Source organism: Chaetodon trifascialis, chromosome 12, assembly GCF_039877785.1.
Source record: "Chaetodon trifascialis isolate fChaTrf1 chromosome 12, fChaTrf1.hap1, whole genome shotgun sequence".
NCBI classification, from domain to species: Eukaryota; Metazoa; Chordata; class Actinopteri; order Chaetodontiformes; family Chaetodontidae; genus Chaetodon; species Chaetodon trifascialis.
The window spans coordinates 15,619,896-15,636,025 of record NC_092067.1 but is presented as its reverse complement, the minus strand read 5'-3'; the positions used below and the strand labels follow the sequence as shown (position 1 = coordinate 15,636,025).

At 44.1% G+C, this 16,130-nt stretch overlaps 1 protein-coding gene across 3 annotated transcripts in view; it reads left to right on the top strand.

Moving 5' to 3' along the window:
- The window catches only part of tanc1b (tetratricopeptide repeat, ankyrin repeat and coiled-coil containing 1b), a 97,348-nt gene that overhangs the window by 77,817 nt on the left and 3,401 nt on the right, over positions 1-16,130 (top strand). For all 3 annotated transcript variants that reach the window (XM_070975614.1, XM_070975615.1, XM_070975616.1), the window contains 14 exons: positions 1,604-2,211; positions 3,864-3,972; positions 4,184-4,306; positions 6,599-6,835; positions 7,058-7,243; positions 7,913-7,991; positions 12,397-12,530; positions 12,759-12,882; positions 12,993-13,168; positions 13,360-13,492; positions 14,218-14,247; positions 14,377-14,468; positions 14,988-15,134; positions 16,024-16,124. In XM_070975614.1, coding sequence (XP_070831715.1) covers positions 1,604-2,211; positions 3,864-3,972; positions 4,184-4,306; positions 6,599-6,835; positions 7,058-7,243; positions 7,913-7,991; positions 12,397-12,530; positions 12,759-12,882; positions 12,993-13,168; positions 13,360-13,492; positions 14,218-14,247; positions 14,377-14,468; positions 14,988-15,134; positions 16,024-16,124 — 2,279 coding nt within the window. The remainder of the gene's footprint in view (positions 1-1,603; positions 2,212-3,863; positions 3,973-4,183; positions 4,307-6,598; positions 6,836-7,057; positions 7,244-7,912; positions 7,992-12,396; positions 12,531-12,758; positions 12,883-12,992; positions 13,169-13,359; positions 13,493-14,217; positions 14,248-14,376; positions 14,469-14,987; positions 15,135-16,023; positions 16,125-16,130) is intronic.

Here is a 16,130-nt window from a genome sequence, read left to right as displayed (position 1 = left end):
TGTCATAGTCGACTCTCTACAGAGTCATTTTTGTCAAGCACACCCCAGACCGTTCGAGAAGGAGTTGAAGTCTCAGTGACCCGGAATTAAGGCTGCATTGCAGGGAAGGAACAGTCAGTCACTTTGAGCTGACTAGCTTGGAGGGAAAGTGACACCAGGTCAACCAGTTACAGAGATGTGGTGGGCCTGAGCTGAACTCACACTGGTGATCGCTGGGGCTTTGACACTCGACGGCTCATTCTCTAGGCTAGGATGGAGCTCTGATCCTGGTATAATAATGTGATAGCTGACTGACTGACATCCAGAACTCAAGTTATTAATGCTCAGGCAGAAGCCAAGCCGAGGCAGCGTCCATCAGTATGCAACACGCTGCCAACTGTGAGCCAGAAGTAATATTTGGTCGAGGTTCACTGGATGTGCTAAATCAATATATTGTAATACCAACATTTCACATTCAGCCCTTAAGTATTCACCTTTATTAATTCATTAGTTTATGGTGTGAATATATATATATATATTTTTTTTTTTTTTTTTTTCAGATAACCCAGTTGACTGCACACAATGTGGTTTGCGTTATTTCTGTGAAACTGACTTGAGGAGGGCTGTGATGGAGACATAAGGCAGTTTTTTTATTGGAGGGAATTTATGTCAAAACCTCTGAACTTAATGGTCAGTCTCACTTGTCACAGCGTCTGAGTGAGTGGGAAATAAAAAGGATAAATCACTAATATAGCGTCGGAAATGTCATGTTAACACTGTTCCTTCAGTGGAAGCCATGAAAAAAAGACTACTGAGTCTGCAACCACAGCATCACATTTGTGCAAAAAAAGCATCATGAAAACTGTCACGGTATTGTTTTGCACTTTGAACAAACAAATAGGATTTCAGCAAGGAGGAAGGGCTCAGGATGTCAGCCTTTTCTTCCCTGACTAATATCTGGCCTGTCTGTGAGGTGTTGCTAACACTTCACCTACCTCGAGGATTATGATCAGTGCGTTTCAGGGACTCTGTGCATGTGTGTATACATGTGTTTGTGTATCTGCTTGCTGTACCTTGTCATGATGAGGAAGAGAGAAGTCTTATCTCAGTGAGGCAATGTTTCTCCAGCCTCAGACAGGCTCAGGATTGCAGGATTAAGGTGCATTGATTTCTCCAACCCCCAGGACATGGATTGAAATGTGAGCTCTGGCTCAGACCTCTGCTAGATGTGTTTCTGCCCCCCTCCCCTCCCCACAATCCCATCCATCCCCTGTCTGAGTACTCACTTCCCAGTCCTGTTTTTTCTAATAACCACATTTCCTACAGTAACAAGTGTCGGCTCTGGCCTGATAGCTCAGCGTGTTTGCTCCCATGCTGCTCAAAGAAAGTCCCGTGATAGTAAACGCACACAAGGAGCATTTTTTCAAATGGATGTGAGGGATGCTTTTAGCCTTATTTCTTCTGTTTGTCTGCTGTAATAAGGAATAGAATTTAAATTCATAGTGCAGACAAACTATTCGGGTATTGAGATTTGATTGGGGCATTATCTCATAGGCGAAGTAAATTAAAGCAACATGGCTCCTCAAATATAACTTCTTCTGTCTTTACCTTGTCTCTTCAATAGGAGATTACCAGCCTTCTGCCGTTCTCCAAGATCTCCCTGGATGATTTCACCGACAACAAAGAGATAAGCAACGACCTCAATGCGTATATCCAGTACCGTATCAATGGCAGCAAGGATATTATGAACAATATTAGCCTGAACGGAAAGGCCGACCCTATCACAGTTGGCAAACTCAGTAGCCACCTGATCTCACGCAGCCAGGGCTCCTACCTGTATCTCAAACTCACTCTGGATCTGTTTGAGAGAGGCCACCTGGTGATCAAGAGTGCCAGCTACAAAGTCGTGCCGGTCTCGCTGGCTGAGCTCTACCAGTTGCAGTGCAACATGAAGTTCATGACCAATTCAGCCTTTGAGCGCTCACTGCCCATCCTCAACGTGGCGCTTGCCTCACTGCACCCCATGACTGACGAGCAGCTGTTCCAGGCCATCAACGCCGGCTTCATTGAAGGGGAGCTGCAATGGGAGGACTTCCAACAACGCATGGAGTTGCTCTCATGCTTCCTCATCAAACGGCGGGACAAGACACGCATGTTTTGCCACCCCTCCTTTAGAGAGTGGCTGGTGTGGAGAGCTGATGGAGAGAGTACAGACTTCCTCTGTGACCCCAGGTCAGTCCGCTGCTCTGTAGGCAAACGCAGTCACTCAGCAGCTCTCGCTTTAGGAATGTGGGCTACTATTTCAGGCAGGACAAGCTCGTAGAGCATCTAGAAAATACTCTTGCACTGCATCAAAATCAGACCTCAAACAATCTGTAGAGAAGCATAAATTAAGTCATGATTACAATTATATAGCAGTAGTCAAGTTAATTTTAAAAAAGCAGGTGGCTTTTAATCACAATGTCCTTCCAGAGATTTTGACTGTGGCTTAGAGTGCTGCTTGAAATTCAGCCCTTTGAGGACAAACAATGCACAGCAGACAGCACTCATGAACTTTTTACTTCTCAGTGTGCTTCTGAATTTGTTATTAATAGCATGTGAACCAAAGCCACGACATGAAAAGAAAAGTGACATGAAGGACTGTCTGCAGAGAGTAAGTAGAACATACGAATCAATAGTGCAGCATGACTCACTTCTGAGTCAGGGAGAAAATTGAGTTTGAGATGTCCTAGGTATTTATTATAATCATAGCAGCCCAGATTTATAATGCAGGTGCTAATGGACTGTATTTCAACTTGCCGTTTTGTTACTAGCAATCAACAATTTGCAAGGACACTACTCACGTACACACACCTCTGCTGCAGGCAGAATGGCTGAATTACCATTGAAAAACAAAAGCTAGCAAGCACTTGATTTTCAGCTCTACCTGTTGGTACCAATACAGTGGGTGCCATCCCAATTTGCAATAGCGGATGTCAAAAATATATTGGCTAAATTTTGTAAAAGCCATGTTGTTAGAGTGTATTCTGTCCAACGTCTCTCTGTTCGCTGAAAACATATATTAGAAATGGAATGAAATGTTTTGGATCCTTGGGGAATAGGCTGTGTGAATTTTACAGAAGAGGCTTCAATTTGCAGAAAATTATCATTGTTTCCTGCCGTGGCCGTCGTGCCCGGTTGGACAGGCTTATCAGCTTTAGTAGCGCTGCCTAATTGTAATTCTGGAGCCCCCTCACCCACATTAGAGACTTCTGTCATTCTCACTTAATAAATTGGATGATGTCACTTTGGCTTGCTTTTCTCCCTCCCTGCTGCTCGCCACTATCACCTCTGCTCACACAGTGGCGTCTCTACATGGACCAGAGCCGAGCTTCACATTCTGGTCATTCGCAGCCTTCCAACTCCGTCATTATAAAAACAAAGGCTCAGAGTCTGGCACAGGGAATGCACATGCAGACAAAAGCTCGCTGCACTGCCTCTCTGTTTGTGCCCAGGCACCAATAGAGAGAATTTTAACCAGATCAAAGTGATCTGCAGTCATGCATGTCCTTTTAATGAAGTTCTGCATTAATTAACGCCAGAGTGCCTGGGTGGAGGAGGGAAGGAAAACCCACGGGTTTCACCCTCCTCCTCATCCTTCAGTGGGGCATTACTCAGCATTTATTTACAAAAGCACTCAACAAATTGGTGCTCCATGACAATGCCAATGTGCTCTTCATCACCAGGATTTACATATGGCAACAAGCTACTGTCCAAAATTTATCCTGAAGCAGAAGACCAGATGAGATTATGAACACATTTCAAAGGGGAAGGTCTCGTGTTGTCATTCTGCTTGTTGCCTGTTGTGCTTTACAGCTGAGCATCCCCTCTGTTTCCTCACCCAGGACTGGCCACGCTCTTATGGCTTTCATGCTCTCTCGCCAAGAGGGGAAACTGAATCGTCAGCAGACCATGGAACTGGGACATCACATCCTCAAAGCACACATCTTCAAGGTACACCTATGGGACCTATGCATGCTCCCTACATTCATCTTTGATTGAAATCTGTCACTTCTAGGAATTTCATGGTTTTCACTCTGTGTTTATCTGTTCACCTGAGGATAAGCCAAGAGATGTGAAGAGAAAACACTGACACCTTGACTTTATGCATGCGTCTTTGTGCATTCATATATACATGCGTTGGTGTGTGTGTTTGTGTTTGCAGGGCCTGAGTAAGAAAACAGGTGTGTCATCCAGTGTGCTGCAGGCTTTGTGGATCAGCTGCAGTGCCGACGGCCTCTCTGCAGCCTTGGCCTCCCTGAGGAATCTCTACACACCCAACGTCAAGGTAAAGATGTTTTCCAGCTCTGCTGTGTCAGTTGGACCCATTTACATGATGAAAATGGAAATTAAATTATGCTAAGTTTGAAATAGCAAACATGGTGAGGTAGTGGTAGGGTGGTGAGGCAAAATACGCGATATGAAGATATCGCTCTTAGACCGGTGTCTCTTGTTTGTTGTCATGAGCTCGATCCATGGTCACAAAGCAAATGCCATGAACAGGCAGCTGTGGTGTAAGTGAATACACAAATAAAGTCAGAGTTAGTTCCATAGCTTAAATAGATTAAAAGCTTTAAAAACTTTCCCCTTTCACCAGCTCTTTTATTCCTTTTTTTCAGTTAAACCCACAAAGTTTTTGCTGTTTTTGAAAAGCATTTCACAGTAATTCCCATTTTTATCACATTACCTTTTTTTGACATTTCTTGCAATATGTCCAATTTTCCTTGTTGTTCATTTTGCAAATTTTCCATTTCATTTTTTCCCCATTTCATTCATTTTTTTTAATGATAAAAACATGTCTCAGTGTGTTCAGGACAATGGTAGATCTACGGTGGCTCTGTCGAGAGCAAATGAAAAGAGTGTGCCTGATAAAAGACGTACCTGACTGTACGTTAGTTAATTAAACACAAGACAAAAAGGAAATGGCAGATATTCAAAAAGACAGACACATTCAGTTTGCATCTTTTGGCCAATTTTAAAACCATTTATATCTCGTAGCTGAATAATATTTCAAGTTGGTTATTTCACACGGTGATTGGCCATTTGTGTATCAGATGATGCGCAGGCTTGAAAAATGAAAACTGCTGCAGGAAATTGGGAAGTCAGTATGGATGAAATGGTCATTATGAACGATGAAGAAAACCTGAAACGTGAGGAGATGAAAGGCCAACACAAGATGAATGGACAGAAAGTCATATGAGGATAAACCTCTAACATGAAGACTGTTTGTCATGAAGACGACTGTCTGTGTAGCTTCCGGTCTTGTTTTGTTGTAATAATGTATTTTGCTTGAAGCTAAATTATCCTTTTTTTCTTAGCATTTTAGTGGTTTTTATCATCACTTCTTGTCATCTTCATTGTCTATTTGCGAGTTATTGCGTGCAAACGTAACATCGCTCACAGAGACATTTGGAGGATGACCTTGCTCTGTCCTCTGGGAAAACAGAGAACCGCCGTTAATTTACTCCACAGTGGATCCAACAAATAACACACAATTTCATTTCCTGTTGTCGGATACTCATTTGGCTCCGTGGTTCTGTTTGACTAAGCATTCGTTATTGATTTCCTCATCGCGGAAGAGAATAACACACTTAATAATTGCATTCAGTAGAATGTGACCACTTCATTTGGCGCCTGACCTTTGCTTGGAGAAAAATCTCAAGAGAAAGCTGAAGCAATGCGAGCTGCAGGGGGAAAACCAGATGGATGTGTGATTCTCAGATCTACACTCCGCCGCTGTTTAAATTAGTCATTGAACATGGTGTTTACAAATCCTGAAAGTCATGAATTTTAAGGACAGAGCAAGTTGTTTAATCTTGCGCCGCCATTATTACAAACCCACGTATTGACCAACTTCATTTTAAATTCAAGTCATGATCCCATTTCTTCTAAAGATATCTGCAGTGCTCTTGTGTAATGTTGTGAAATAGTGTGAAATAAATGTTTTATCCACCTTTGAAGGTTTAAGGGGAATAAGAAGCGCATGAGAACTGACATGATCCCTCTGGATAATATTCTTCATACATGTTTGCAGCCTATTATTTTGTCATCCTGAGTGTTCATATTGTCGTTGTGCTTTTTCGGTCTCTTCTGTACACGCGACAGCTGTTGCATATCTGTTCATCAGGGAGGAGGGAGCCCTCCTCTGTTGCTCTTGCTGAGGTTTTTTACCTTTTAAAGGGGTGTTTTGGGGTGTCCTTGAATCGAGGGCCTGAGGACAGAGGAGGGTGTTGTAGGTTGTACAGATTGTAAAGCCCCCTGATGCAAATTTGTGATACTGGGCTATATAAATCAGAAGAACCTGGCATGCCATGGTTACAGCCATATTTTTCACAGAGGAATGACAGCATGGCAGCATGCTGTTGTCATTTGCTTTCTCATTTCCACATTTTGGCAATCCCATTAATCTTTAATTCAGTTGAAAGGAAACATTAAAAGACACATTTGTTTGTCTTTTTACATAAGAGGGCTTATGAATGCAATAAAATGGAATTGTTTGCAGGTAATACAAGTGCACAGATGGTGACATGTTGATAGCATTGTTCCAACCCAGCTGTCTGTTTGCATTCTGTACAATCAGGTGAGCCGTCTGCTGATGCTGGGTGGGGCCAACGTGAATTACCGCACAGAGGTCCTGAACAACGCGCCGGTGCTTTGTGTCCAGTGTCACCTTGGCCACCAGGAAATTGCCTCCCTGCTGCTCGAGTTCGGCGCCAGTGTAGACGTTGTGTCTGAAAATGGCATGAACCCGCTCTGCTTCTCAGCCGCTGCAGGACACTTGGGGCTTGTCATGCTGCTCTGCAAGCGAGGTGCCAAGGTGAGGAGCTGACATTTTTAACCCTCTGGAGTTAGAAACGGCAAACGTTTGATCACACAAATAGTCTCCTGGCTAAAGCCACGTCCACCAGCACAAACCTGGCTCAGCTGCATCGATGCAGCACATAAGTCAAAGCTATTTAATCAGACAGTTCATTTAACCCAGGTGTCTGTTTCCAGTGTCTTTGGCACAATACAACTAACTACACTGAATCTCCTCCAGGTTGATCATGTCGATAAGAGTGGCCAGTGTGCGCTGGTCCATGCCGCTCTCCGAGGACACCCAGAGATTATCCAGTACCTGTTGGAGCTAGAATGGAGTGCTGAGGGGCAGCAGCAGGACTGCGCTCTGAAGAACAAAGCGCTGCAGCAGGCTTTGATAGCAGCCTCCAGCATGGGACACACACAGGTCCGACTGACACACATGCATCTATTTTACTTTCCGCACAAGCAACCCTCACATGTAAAAACAATGTACAAACCTGAGGACATGATGAAGAAGCTCATGTGAGGTTTTTATGCCCTCTTTTTGAAGCCATATCTCACTACAAAAAGAAATGAAATGAAAAAAAAAACTGGCTTGCTTCAAAGCGTATGCAGCAGCACAGCACCTTCCACAAAGAGTTTCAGAGAACAGAGGGAAGCAATAGTTAAATTTTCAGCACACTGCGTTCTCAGTGATGATGACTTCAAGTTGGAAGTGTTATTCGGCCTTGTGTGTCTGAAAGCAGGATTCAGGGATCGATCACAGTGCTGCGCCTTCAGCTGCCCAGGTGCGGTTCAGGCTCAAGGTTTATTTTGGCTTCCTCATTAGTTGGAACAGGATCCCGAGGCCCAGCTTAGAATAACAGAACTGGGCCAAGCTAAGCTGTCAGCCCACATGTAGAAGGACACCCCGTCTAAGTCTAAGTATTAATCAGATCGGACTCCTCTCACGTAGCCTCATGCCAGTGGTTCTCTACTCTAGTCTGCTGTGATTCTGCTACATAATTAGCATGTTTTACACCTCTTGAAGCTTTCTTTGATATGTTATGCTGGAACAGTATGCCATTAATCATTAAGTTTCTTTTTTCGGCAGGTTGTGAGGGGCTTGCTGGCGTTGAATAATGAACACGCCGTGCAAATTGATAGCCACGACACTCTGTGGGGAGAGACAGGTATGTTTTCATCCATCTTTTTGCATTACGTGGCTCCCTGGTACGATCACTTGCTGTTTTGGCATTCTGGACCGCGCCGCCGTAATTGCACGCAGCAGTTGAAGGTCTCATATCTCTCGTCTGCGCGGTAATACTCTTTGTTTAAGGCAGAGGATGCTCATCCCGAATGTGCGTGCAGTTTTTATGGCTCTTCCATCTTTTCCTGTGCTGTACTTTCTGGTAAAAGCATTACTTATTGTGGGTCATGTGGGTTTCTGCTTAGAGTTTGGTCAACACAGCATTTCCTTTGAACAGTGATTTTCCAACATGCCGCTGGATTTCAGCTGTGTGTCCCTCTGGCGGTCTGCGTTAAGATGCTGCCAACACTGGACATTTTGAAGTTACTCTGCCGTCTGTTGTGCACATTGCTGGTCACATTCAGGTATACCAGAGGTTGTTAGAGAATTACATGGATTATTATCTCTTAACAATAGATTTTCTCTTGCTGTTGGAAAAAAAAGAACCTCTTTTTGTAAAACAGACATTGCTGAGGTGATGTTCTGAGTCATGTCTTGTATGTAGCTGTATATTAGAGTCGAGGTACACAAAGATGCGGTCATAAGAATATTAATTTGCGTATCTGCTTTGTTTCCTGGTTTCCAGCTGAAGGACTAAAAATAATTCTGATCCACTCTGTAAGTCTCAGACACAGGCAGTGTCGGGGCTGCTGGTTTTGAAATTCTGGACACGTCTGAAATTTTGTCTCTCATCTTCAACGTGAGCTTTTTGCTCCGAGAGTTTAGTGATCCGGAGCTATAAACGCTCAGATCGCACCTCTGCTAATTCGACGACAGTTTTTGATGCTTTTGAAACTAGAATAGATGAAAAATGAGAAGTTTAATAATAGTCTCTTTGTGTCTGTCTCACTTGTGAGCCAGCAGGATTTAGCACGACAAATATGGTGCGAGTGGAATATAGGTCAGCCCATTAGTGGAGAGGCTGTCCACAGTGCGGTTAACTGGTGCTTGTGCTCTGCTAAATGACTGCAGGACTTCAGACCTCATAACAGTCCTGGGACAAAGTTGTCCCTCTGAAGTATTCCTCCATGGAACTGCTGCTCTGTTTCCACTGATATGACTGGAGTCTGCGTTGGAAACACCTGCGTTGTTGCTTTTGAAACCATATGTTTGTCCAAAGCTTTGGGTCACATTACTAAACCTGATATGTATCCTCGCTTCCATAAACATTAGAGCCACCTGCAGCTGCTGCAGTATTTACCGCTCAGCTCCATTTGCAAAGTGGATGTTAAATCACCGCCAGCACCCTCTTGAACATGCTCTCTAAAGTCGTGAAATATTAGGTCACTCGTAGCAGCAGAAAGATGATGCGAAGTGACTTCCAAACCTCACACTCAGATGTTTTTGCACCCACCTGGCACTCATTTAAAACGAGATCCAGGCTCATCTTCATTCAGGGAGAATAAACAAAATATGACTGCAGTGTTGATTTTTGTCCGCTGGGTCATGCAGACATAAAATGAATATTTACTGGTGTGTTACAGGTACAGTAGAGCTGCAGCGTTACAGTCGGTAAAAATGACTCCACTCATTGGCTGGATGCAGACACAGATGATGAGCGCTGAGCGATATATTGAATCTCAGTTTCACCTCAAATCCCTTTTTTTTTAAGCATGCAGATTTAATAATTCAACCTGGTAGCAGCCGGCGCTCTGATGAGCAGAATATCAAATGCTACAAAGCTCCTGAAATATCCCCGTTTAAAACTGGCCATTCATCGCCGTCTCTGAAACAATCCTCAGATAACAACCTGTCTCTGTGACCATTTATTTCACATTTAAAATTCAGTGGAATATTACATCTCTATGCAAATATGCCCACTGCCTCCTGTGTTTAAATAGAGGCAGATTGGATTGTGCATCTGTACAAGCTCTATCTTTCAAAATCCCCTCTAAGGATGCAAAACTCTTCCTCGTTATGCAAAGAAAGGTAATTTAAGTGGACAGACTCATCCTCACTGTTGTGAACACAGAGCAGAAGGATTGGCTCAAGGCGAAGACCACTTCTTGTGCTGCAGGAGTAGCATCTTTTGTGAATCTTTTATCATTTTATGATATATTTTGTTGCTTGCAGTGGGTACTTCTGTGTATATTATTCTTGTCTGTTGTTGTCATGGCAATAATCCGTTTAGGTGATGAATGGTTTTTGCACTGAGCGTTTACATCTCTGTATGTCCATGACTTCTCTTTAGCGCTCCACAACACAGGACTTGAGGCTCTGGGAGTGCCACAGTGGCTGCCCACTGCTCTTAATGGTTACAATGGCTGAAATACAGATGACAAATTCTCAGTATGCACAGTAAAAAATTCACTTCAGCTCTTTTCTTCCTCTGTACAAGGCTCTGCTATTATTATCTTTCATTTGTACAAAGAGCACAAGTGCTCATGCTGTATAACAAGAGCACAGCATGAGCTAACCCAGGCAGCTATTTGTGGGTTTGCTGAGGTGCCTGGGGAGAAGATGCTCTTTATTCTCACATCAAGTGACAAACACCTGCATTTTTACAGTGAGCACCAAAAACAATCCCGGCTATCTATCAGCATTTTGTAGACAGGATTCTTCATCCAAAGTAACACCCTTGCAAACAGGAAGTCGAATATCATACAAGCATAAATAGTTTGAATTTTCACTTTATGAACCTCAGGAGATTTGGTCATTTCTTGTCACTAATTTGTCTTTTCCAATGTGGAGCAGTTAAATGCAAGACAGGTTTTCAGACAGTATGCCTGCGTGCTCAGTTTAAGTGCATTTCTTATGTAATTGAGCATCTGCCACGTCCCCAAGCAAGGAAAACTCGCCATTTCACAAAAACAGTCTGTGTTGTCTTTCATAAATTGCCTTCAGCCTTTTGTAATTGACAATTTGCCAATTATTGAGTCATACTTAATTGAGCTGCTGCATGAATTTTACATACAGAAACATGAGTGGCTTAAGCAACGATAGCATAAAGACAAGCTGAAAATCTCCTACTTGTTTAGGGCCTTTGTCGGCGTGCGTCAAAAGGTTCCAGGTTGTTTATCTGCAAAACTTTGGTGAAAATGCCAGGTCACACCCTCTCCAGCCTGGTGGTGAAGTGGTGCTGGATAAGGACAATATTGTGTGTTTACCTTGTAAACGTGTGTTTATCAGACAGTGATTTAGAGTCTCCTCCTCAAGACACTGTCAAGGCAGCTTCGTAGGTGGGCTGGAGCAGAGCTGGGACAAAGCTGATGAATAGCGGACGAAACACGAGATAAAAGAAGACAAGACTGTTGATAAGACTGAAGCACCAAGCCTGACTGAAATAATAAATGATATGAAAGAGCAGAGACGCTCTTATTTTAAGGAGTGTTGAACACTAGTAACTTAGCACGAGGAACCTCTAAGATTAAAATGAGTTATGTAAAAACAGACTTTGAAACAAACTTTCCGGCTGTTGATGGCGCGTTTAATGTGACCCAGGACATCCCAGGTGCTGCTAATGTGTCTCGCTGGAGCACAAACAGAGCTAAGTTTAGCTGCCCGGAGTCATTGTTCTCCACTGCGCTGTGTGTGAGGAGATCCATATTTTGAGCAGATGGAGGGCGGGGTTGTTTTGGCTCTGATGACTGCTCACCCAGATGGATGATGTCAGTCAGATATGGAGGCTCAGCGGCACCTTAAATCTCTCCGAGGTGAATTTGAGAGCGGGGCTGCTCCGATTCTTACACTGGATCTTACTCTGTTTTGACAACCAGCGCTCATTCAAGACCAGTCCATCTGCTGCCGTACATCAGCCGCCGCTGATTAACTGTAAGCACTGAACATTTGAAGAATCTGTCTTTGTTTTCTTCACAGCGCCAATTAATATTGATTGTTTTCCTCTTTGTTAAAAATGAATTAGACACCGTTAATTCCAGTTAATTGTTGTCTGAAAAAGATACAGCATAAACAGAAATGGGTGTTAAACAGAATTGTTTGACTTTGTTGTCTAATGTGTGTCTGCTGATGCATAAAATGACTGAATTCTCATCTCTTTGTACAAGGCCTGAGGAACTTGAGGCGGGAATTTAATGAGTTTAATAAGCATGACATAATTGTCTGTTTTTCAACTCAATTAGCACCAAACATTAGCCTGCATTTCTCTGCTCATCTTTGCTCTGTGGATAATAGGAGGGATTCTGGGATCGGGAGCACTGTTTAAAGGATGCCAGGGTCTTTTCTTTCCCACATGCTCGTGGGTTACTAAAGACCCGGCATGTAGCTCGTGAACAACGTATGTTCTGTCCCATATCTGAACTTGTTCCTCTGCACGAATCTCAAAGACGTCACGCCTGCATCTCTCCTAACCTCTGTGTGTGTTTGTATGTCCTCCTCTCTCCTCTCTTTAGCCTTGACCGCAGCAGCGGGCAGGGGGAAGATGGAGGTATGCAACTTCCTGTTGGAGCAGGGGGCGGTGGTGCAGCAGGTCAACCGGCGGGGGGTTTCTCCTCTATTCTGCGCCGTCAGACAGGGACACTGGCAGGTGAGACATGCTGAGAGGCTCTTTTGTCCCTCTGTATCCACAGCGACCAGTCTGCGTCAAACCACAATGACGCCTCAACATTTTTCTCCTCTTAATGTGGCATTTTGCTGTGGTACAGTATAGGTTTTATGTCCTTTCCTGAGAGCGAACTTTAACTCTCTAATTGCTCTCAAACTAAAGTCTCTGTGCACCTGCATGTGTTTGACATCTTTTTTGGCTTTTTCCTAGATTGCAGAGCTGCTGTTGCAGCATGGTGCTGACATTAACATCAGCGACAAGCAGGGCAGGACCCTACTCATGGTGGCTGCGTGCGAGGGTCACCTGAGCACCGTGGAGTTTCTGCTTTCCAAAGGTGAGCTACGGCAGCGTCCACCATTAATCTCATTCACAGAAGTGGATACTCATCAGCTGGATGTCTTAAATTAGCAGCGTGTTCGTTAATATCAAGTGTTTGTCTCAAAGGTGCGTCTTTGACTTCGATGGACAAGGAGGGACTGACGCCCCTGAGCTGGGCATGTTTGAAAGGACATAAGAACGTAGTGCAGTTTTTGGTGGAGAAAGGTGCGGTCATCGACCACACGGACAAGAACGGACGAACTCCGCTGGACCTCGCTGCCTTCTATGGCGATGCAGAGATCGTAAGTGAATTCAGTTTGTCGAAAACATCCCATGCACGCACCACCGGTGTTTTCAGACACATCCACAAAAACACCCTTCATTTAGCCTTAATTTAGAGCATCCCCGTGTCATTACCGAACACACACCGTTCTGTGTTCGCTCTTGACTGTCAACACATTGTGAGTTTATAACCGGTGGTGTCATCGCGCAGGTCCAGTATTTGGTGGAGAGAGGAGCAGTGATAGAGCATGTGGACTCCAGTGGGATGAGGCCTCTGGACAGGGCCATAGGCTGCCGGAACACGTCGGTGGTGGTGACGCTGCTGAAGAAAGGGGCCAAGCTGGGTAAGCACACTGCTTTTTAAAGAGAAAAGCCCTGTGATTATGTTGAACTTGTGTATTCTTTACCCACCGCACACGTGTGTAGCTTTGTGTGCAGATACTCGGCGCTGTCAGTTAGTCATCCGTTAGTCCCTAGAAACTGTCCGTGCTCCGTTGAGTTCTTTCACGTCTCAGCAAACACCGAGGAACTCTCAGTATTTTGTTGTGTCTCTGTGTCGAGCTTGTTCCTGTCTCGCTCAGAATCTCGTGGTACCGAGAATAAGCTCAGACTAATTTGGTGGAATGTTGTGGAAAAACCCTGTTTTCATTCCTGCTTTTCACTCACTGTTCAGCCTGTGTGTGTGTACGTGCGCTCCCTTTTCCTGGTATGTCAGTGCATGTGTGTCCCTTCCTCTTGTCCCTCATGTGCTGCTTGGCTAATTTAAGTATGTGACTTATCACCTACATGATATTCATATAACTATGTGGGTCTGCAGCTTATCTGCAGTGCACTCTGCCTTATCAGGAAAAAAAATAGTCATTTTCTTTCAGCACAGTTAACAGTCTGCATGCCCTTACTGCTGAATATACAAGGCCATTTCAAGTTTAGTGACACATAATTGTATATTGTCACATTACACTTGTAGCACCTTTTCCTTACACTACAAATGACTCCTCTTGCTGCTGCATGACCTCTTTTCTCTTCACTCTCTCCCTCCTAACTCTTTAACTGCCTTCCATAAACTAAGGCTACAGAACGTCTCCTTACGATCGATCAGGTACAATCTTTAGGTAACTTTACCTTGTCCCAATTTCCAGAGAATACAGTGACCTGAATCTGTTGGCACCAGAGACAACAACATAACACGCCTGTCTGGACTTCTTTCTTTCCCCTTCTACACCTACAGGAAACGCCGCTTGGGCCATGGCTACCTCCAAGCCTGACATCCTGATCATTCTTCTTCAGAAGCTGATGGAGGAAGGAAACCTACTTTACAAGGTAATGTGTCTGGGTTTTTTAGTGTATAGAAGAGGAGAAAGGACTGAATAATATAATTTACTTCAGCATAAAAATGACGTGATTCACATCTTTTTCTAGCAGAGTTAAATGCAGAAATTGAATAGATGTGTATGTTCTGCACCGCTTACCAAAGGAGCCATGATTGATGCCTGACATTTAACAGATTGAGTTTTGTGGCGGAAAGGACAAATCAGGTGTTTTGTGTGTGTGTGTGTGTGTGTGTGTGTGTGTGTGTGTGTGTGTGTGTGTGTGTGTGTGTGTGTGTGTGTGTGTGTGTGTGTGTGTGTGTGTGTGTGTGTGTGTGTGTGTGTGTGTGTGTGTGTTATTTGAGCTTGCCTGTGTGTTACATGTGTGATTGATGAGAAGGGAGGACTCGAGCCACAGAACAGCTACTGTGGGAGTATCTGGTGAATGCCTTGCTCTGCCTCTCCCCCCCACATTTTCCTCCTGGTTTTGTCCTCTTCCTCATTGCATGTTTGCCCTCCATGTGTCCTCCAGAAAGGAAAGATGAAAGAGGCAGCCCAGAGGTACCAGTACGCCCTGAGGAAGTTTCCTCGGGAAGGCTTTGGCGATGACCTGAAGGCATTTAAAGACCTGAGGGTCTCTCTGTACCTCAATCTCTCCCGCTGTCGCAGGAAAACCAACGTAAGCCTCTCAAGAGACACTTTTTTTCCTTCCGTTCCTCAGCCAGTGTTGTATTTTTAGCATGATCCTTTAAGAACTTTAAATAAGGCCTTTCACTCACCACATTCTTATTTTTCCTGAAAAGTATGCCCAATTGTTTTGAAACGTTATCAGCTAAGTGATAAATCTGTGACTAGGACTCCAGCATGTGAGATGATTCGAGCATGTGTGGGCAGTGGAGGCTTGTTAGCGTTCAGATGGTAACAGGGAGGAGGTGGGGAGAAAAGCTAGAAGCGCACTGGGCAGTGGACTCAATCTCCACAAATCTTCTTGTGAAACAATCTCAGTTCCTGCGAGTGCCAGCCTGTCTGCTCGCTTTAGCGGTGCCGAGCAGTTGTGCCTCTTCCTGCTTGAGATTTCACCCAATGTTTTAACAGAATGATGGATTTAATGACTGTTTGAGATAGCCTGGAATAAAAATGACAAAGAAGCAAACATGAAGAGAGTTTTTAAGCTGTTCTGTTGTTGGATTTCTGGGTAATTGTTTCTGCAGGAGAGCTCTTGGTAAGTTGTTTACATAAGCCTCAAACGAATGTGTAGCACGTAGACTTTTGTAGCGAGCCAACTGTTGATGTGATTACGTACCACAAGCTAGAGGGAGATATGAAAGGAATGGGCATGACAAGGTTCTCTGTTGTGCGTCTCTGCAGTAACACCTGGCAGGTATTTAATTACTTGTGTTGGAGAGATGTAGCATGGGTTCAGCCATTTCTTAGTTTGAGAATGCTGCTTTGTGCTCAAAGCCATAGACGTAAGCAGCAACAAGGATGGAACATGTAACTCATGTTTAAAATATTAACGTCTGTGATTGAAACTGCTTTGCTGTAATTTAATTCTGGTCCTTTTGTAGGATTTTGGGATGGCTGAGGAGTTTGCAACAAAAGCACTGGAGCTGAAGCCCAAATCCTATGAGGCCTACTATGCCCGCGCAAGAGCGAAAAGAAGCAGCAGGTACAG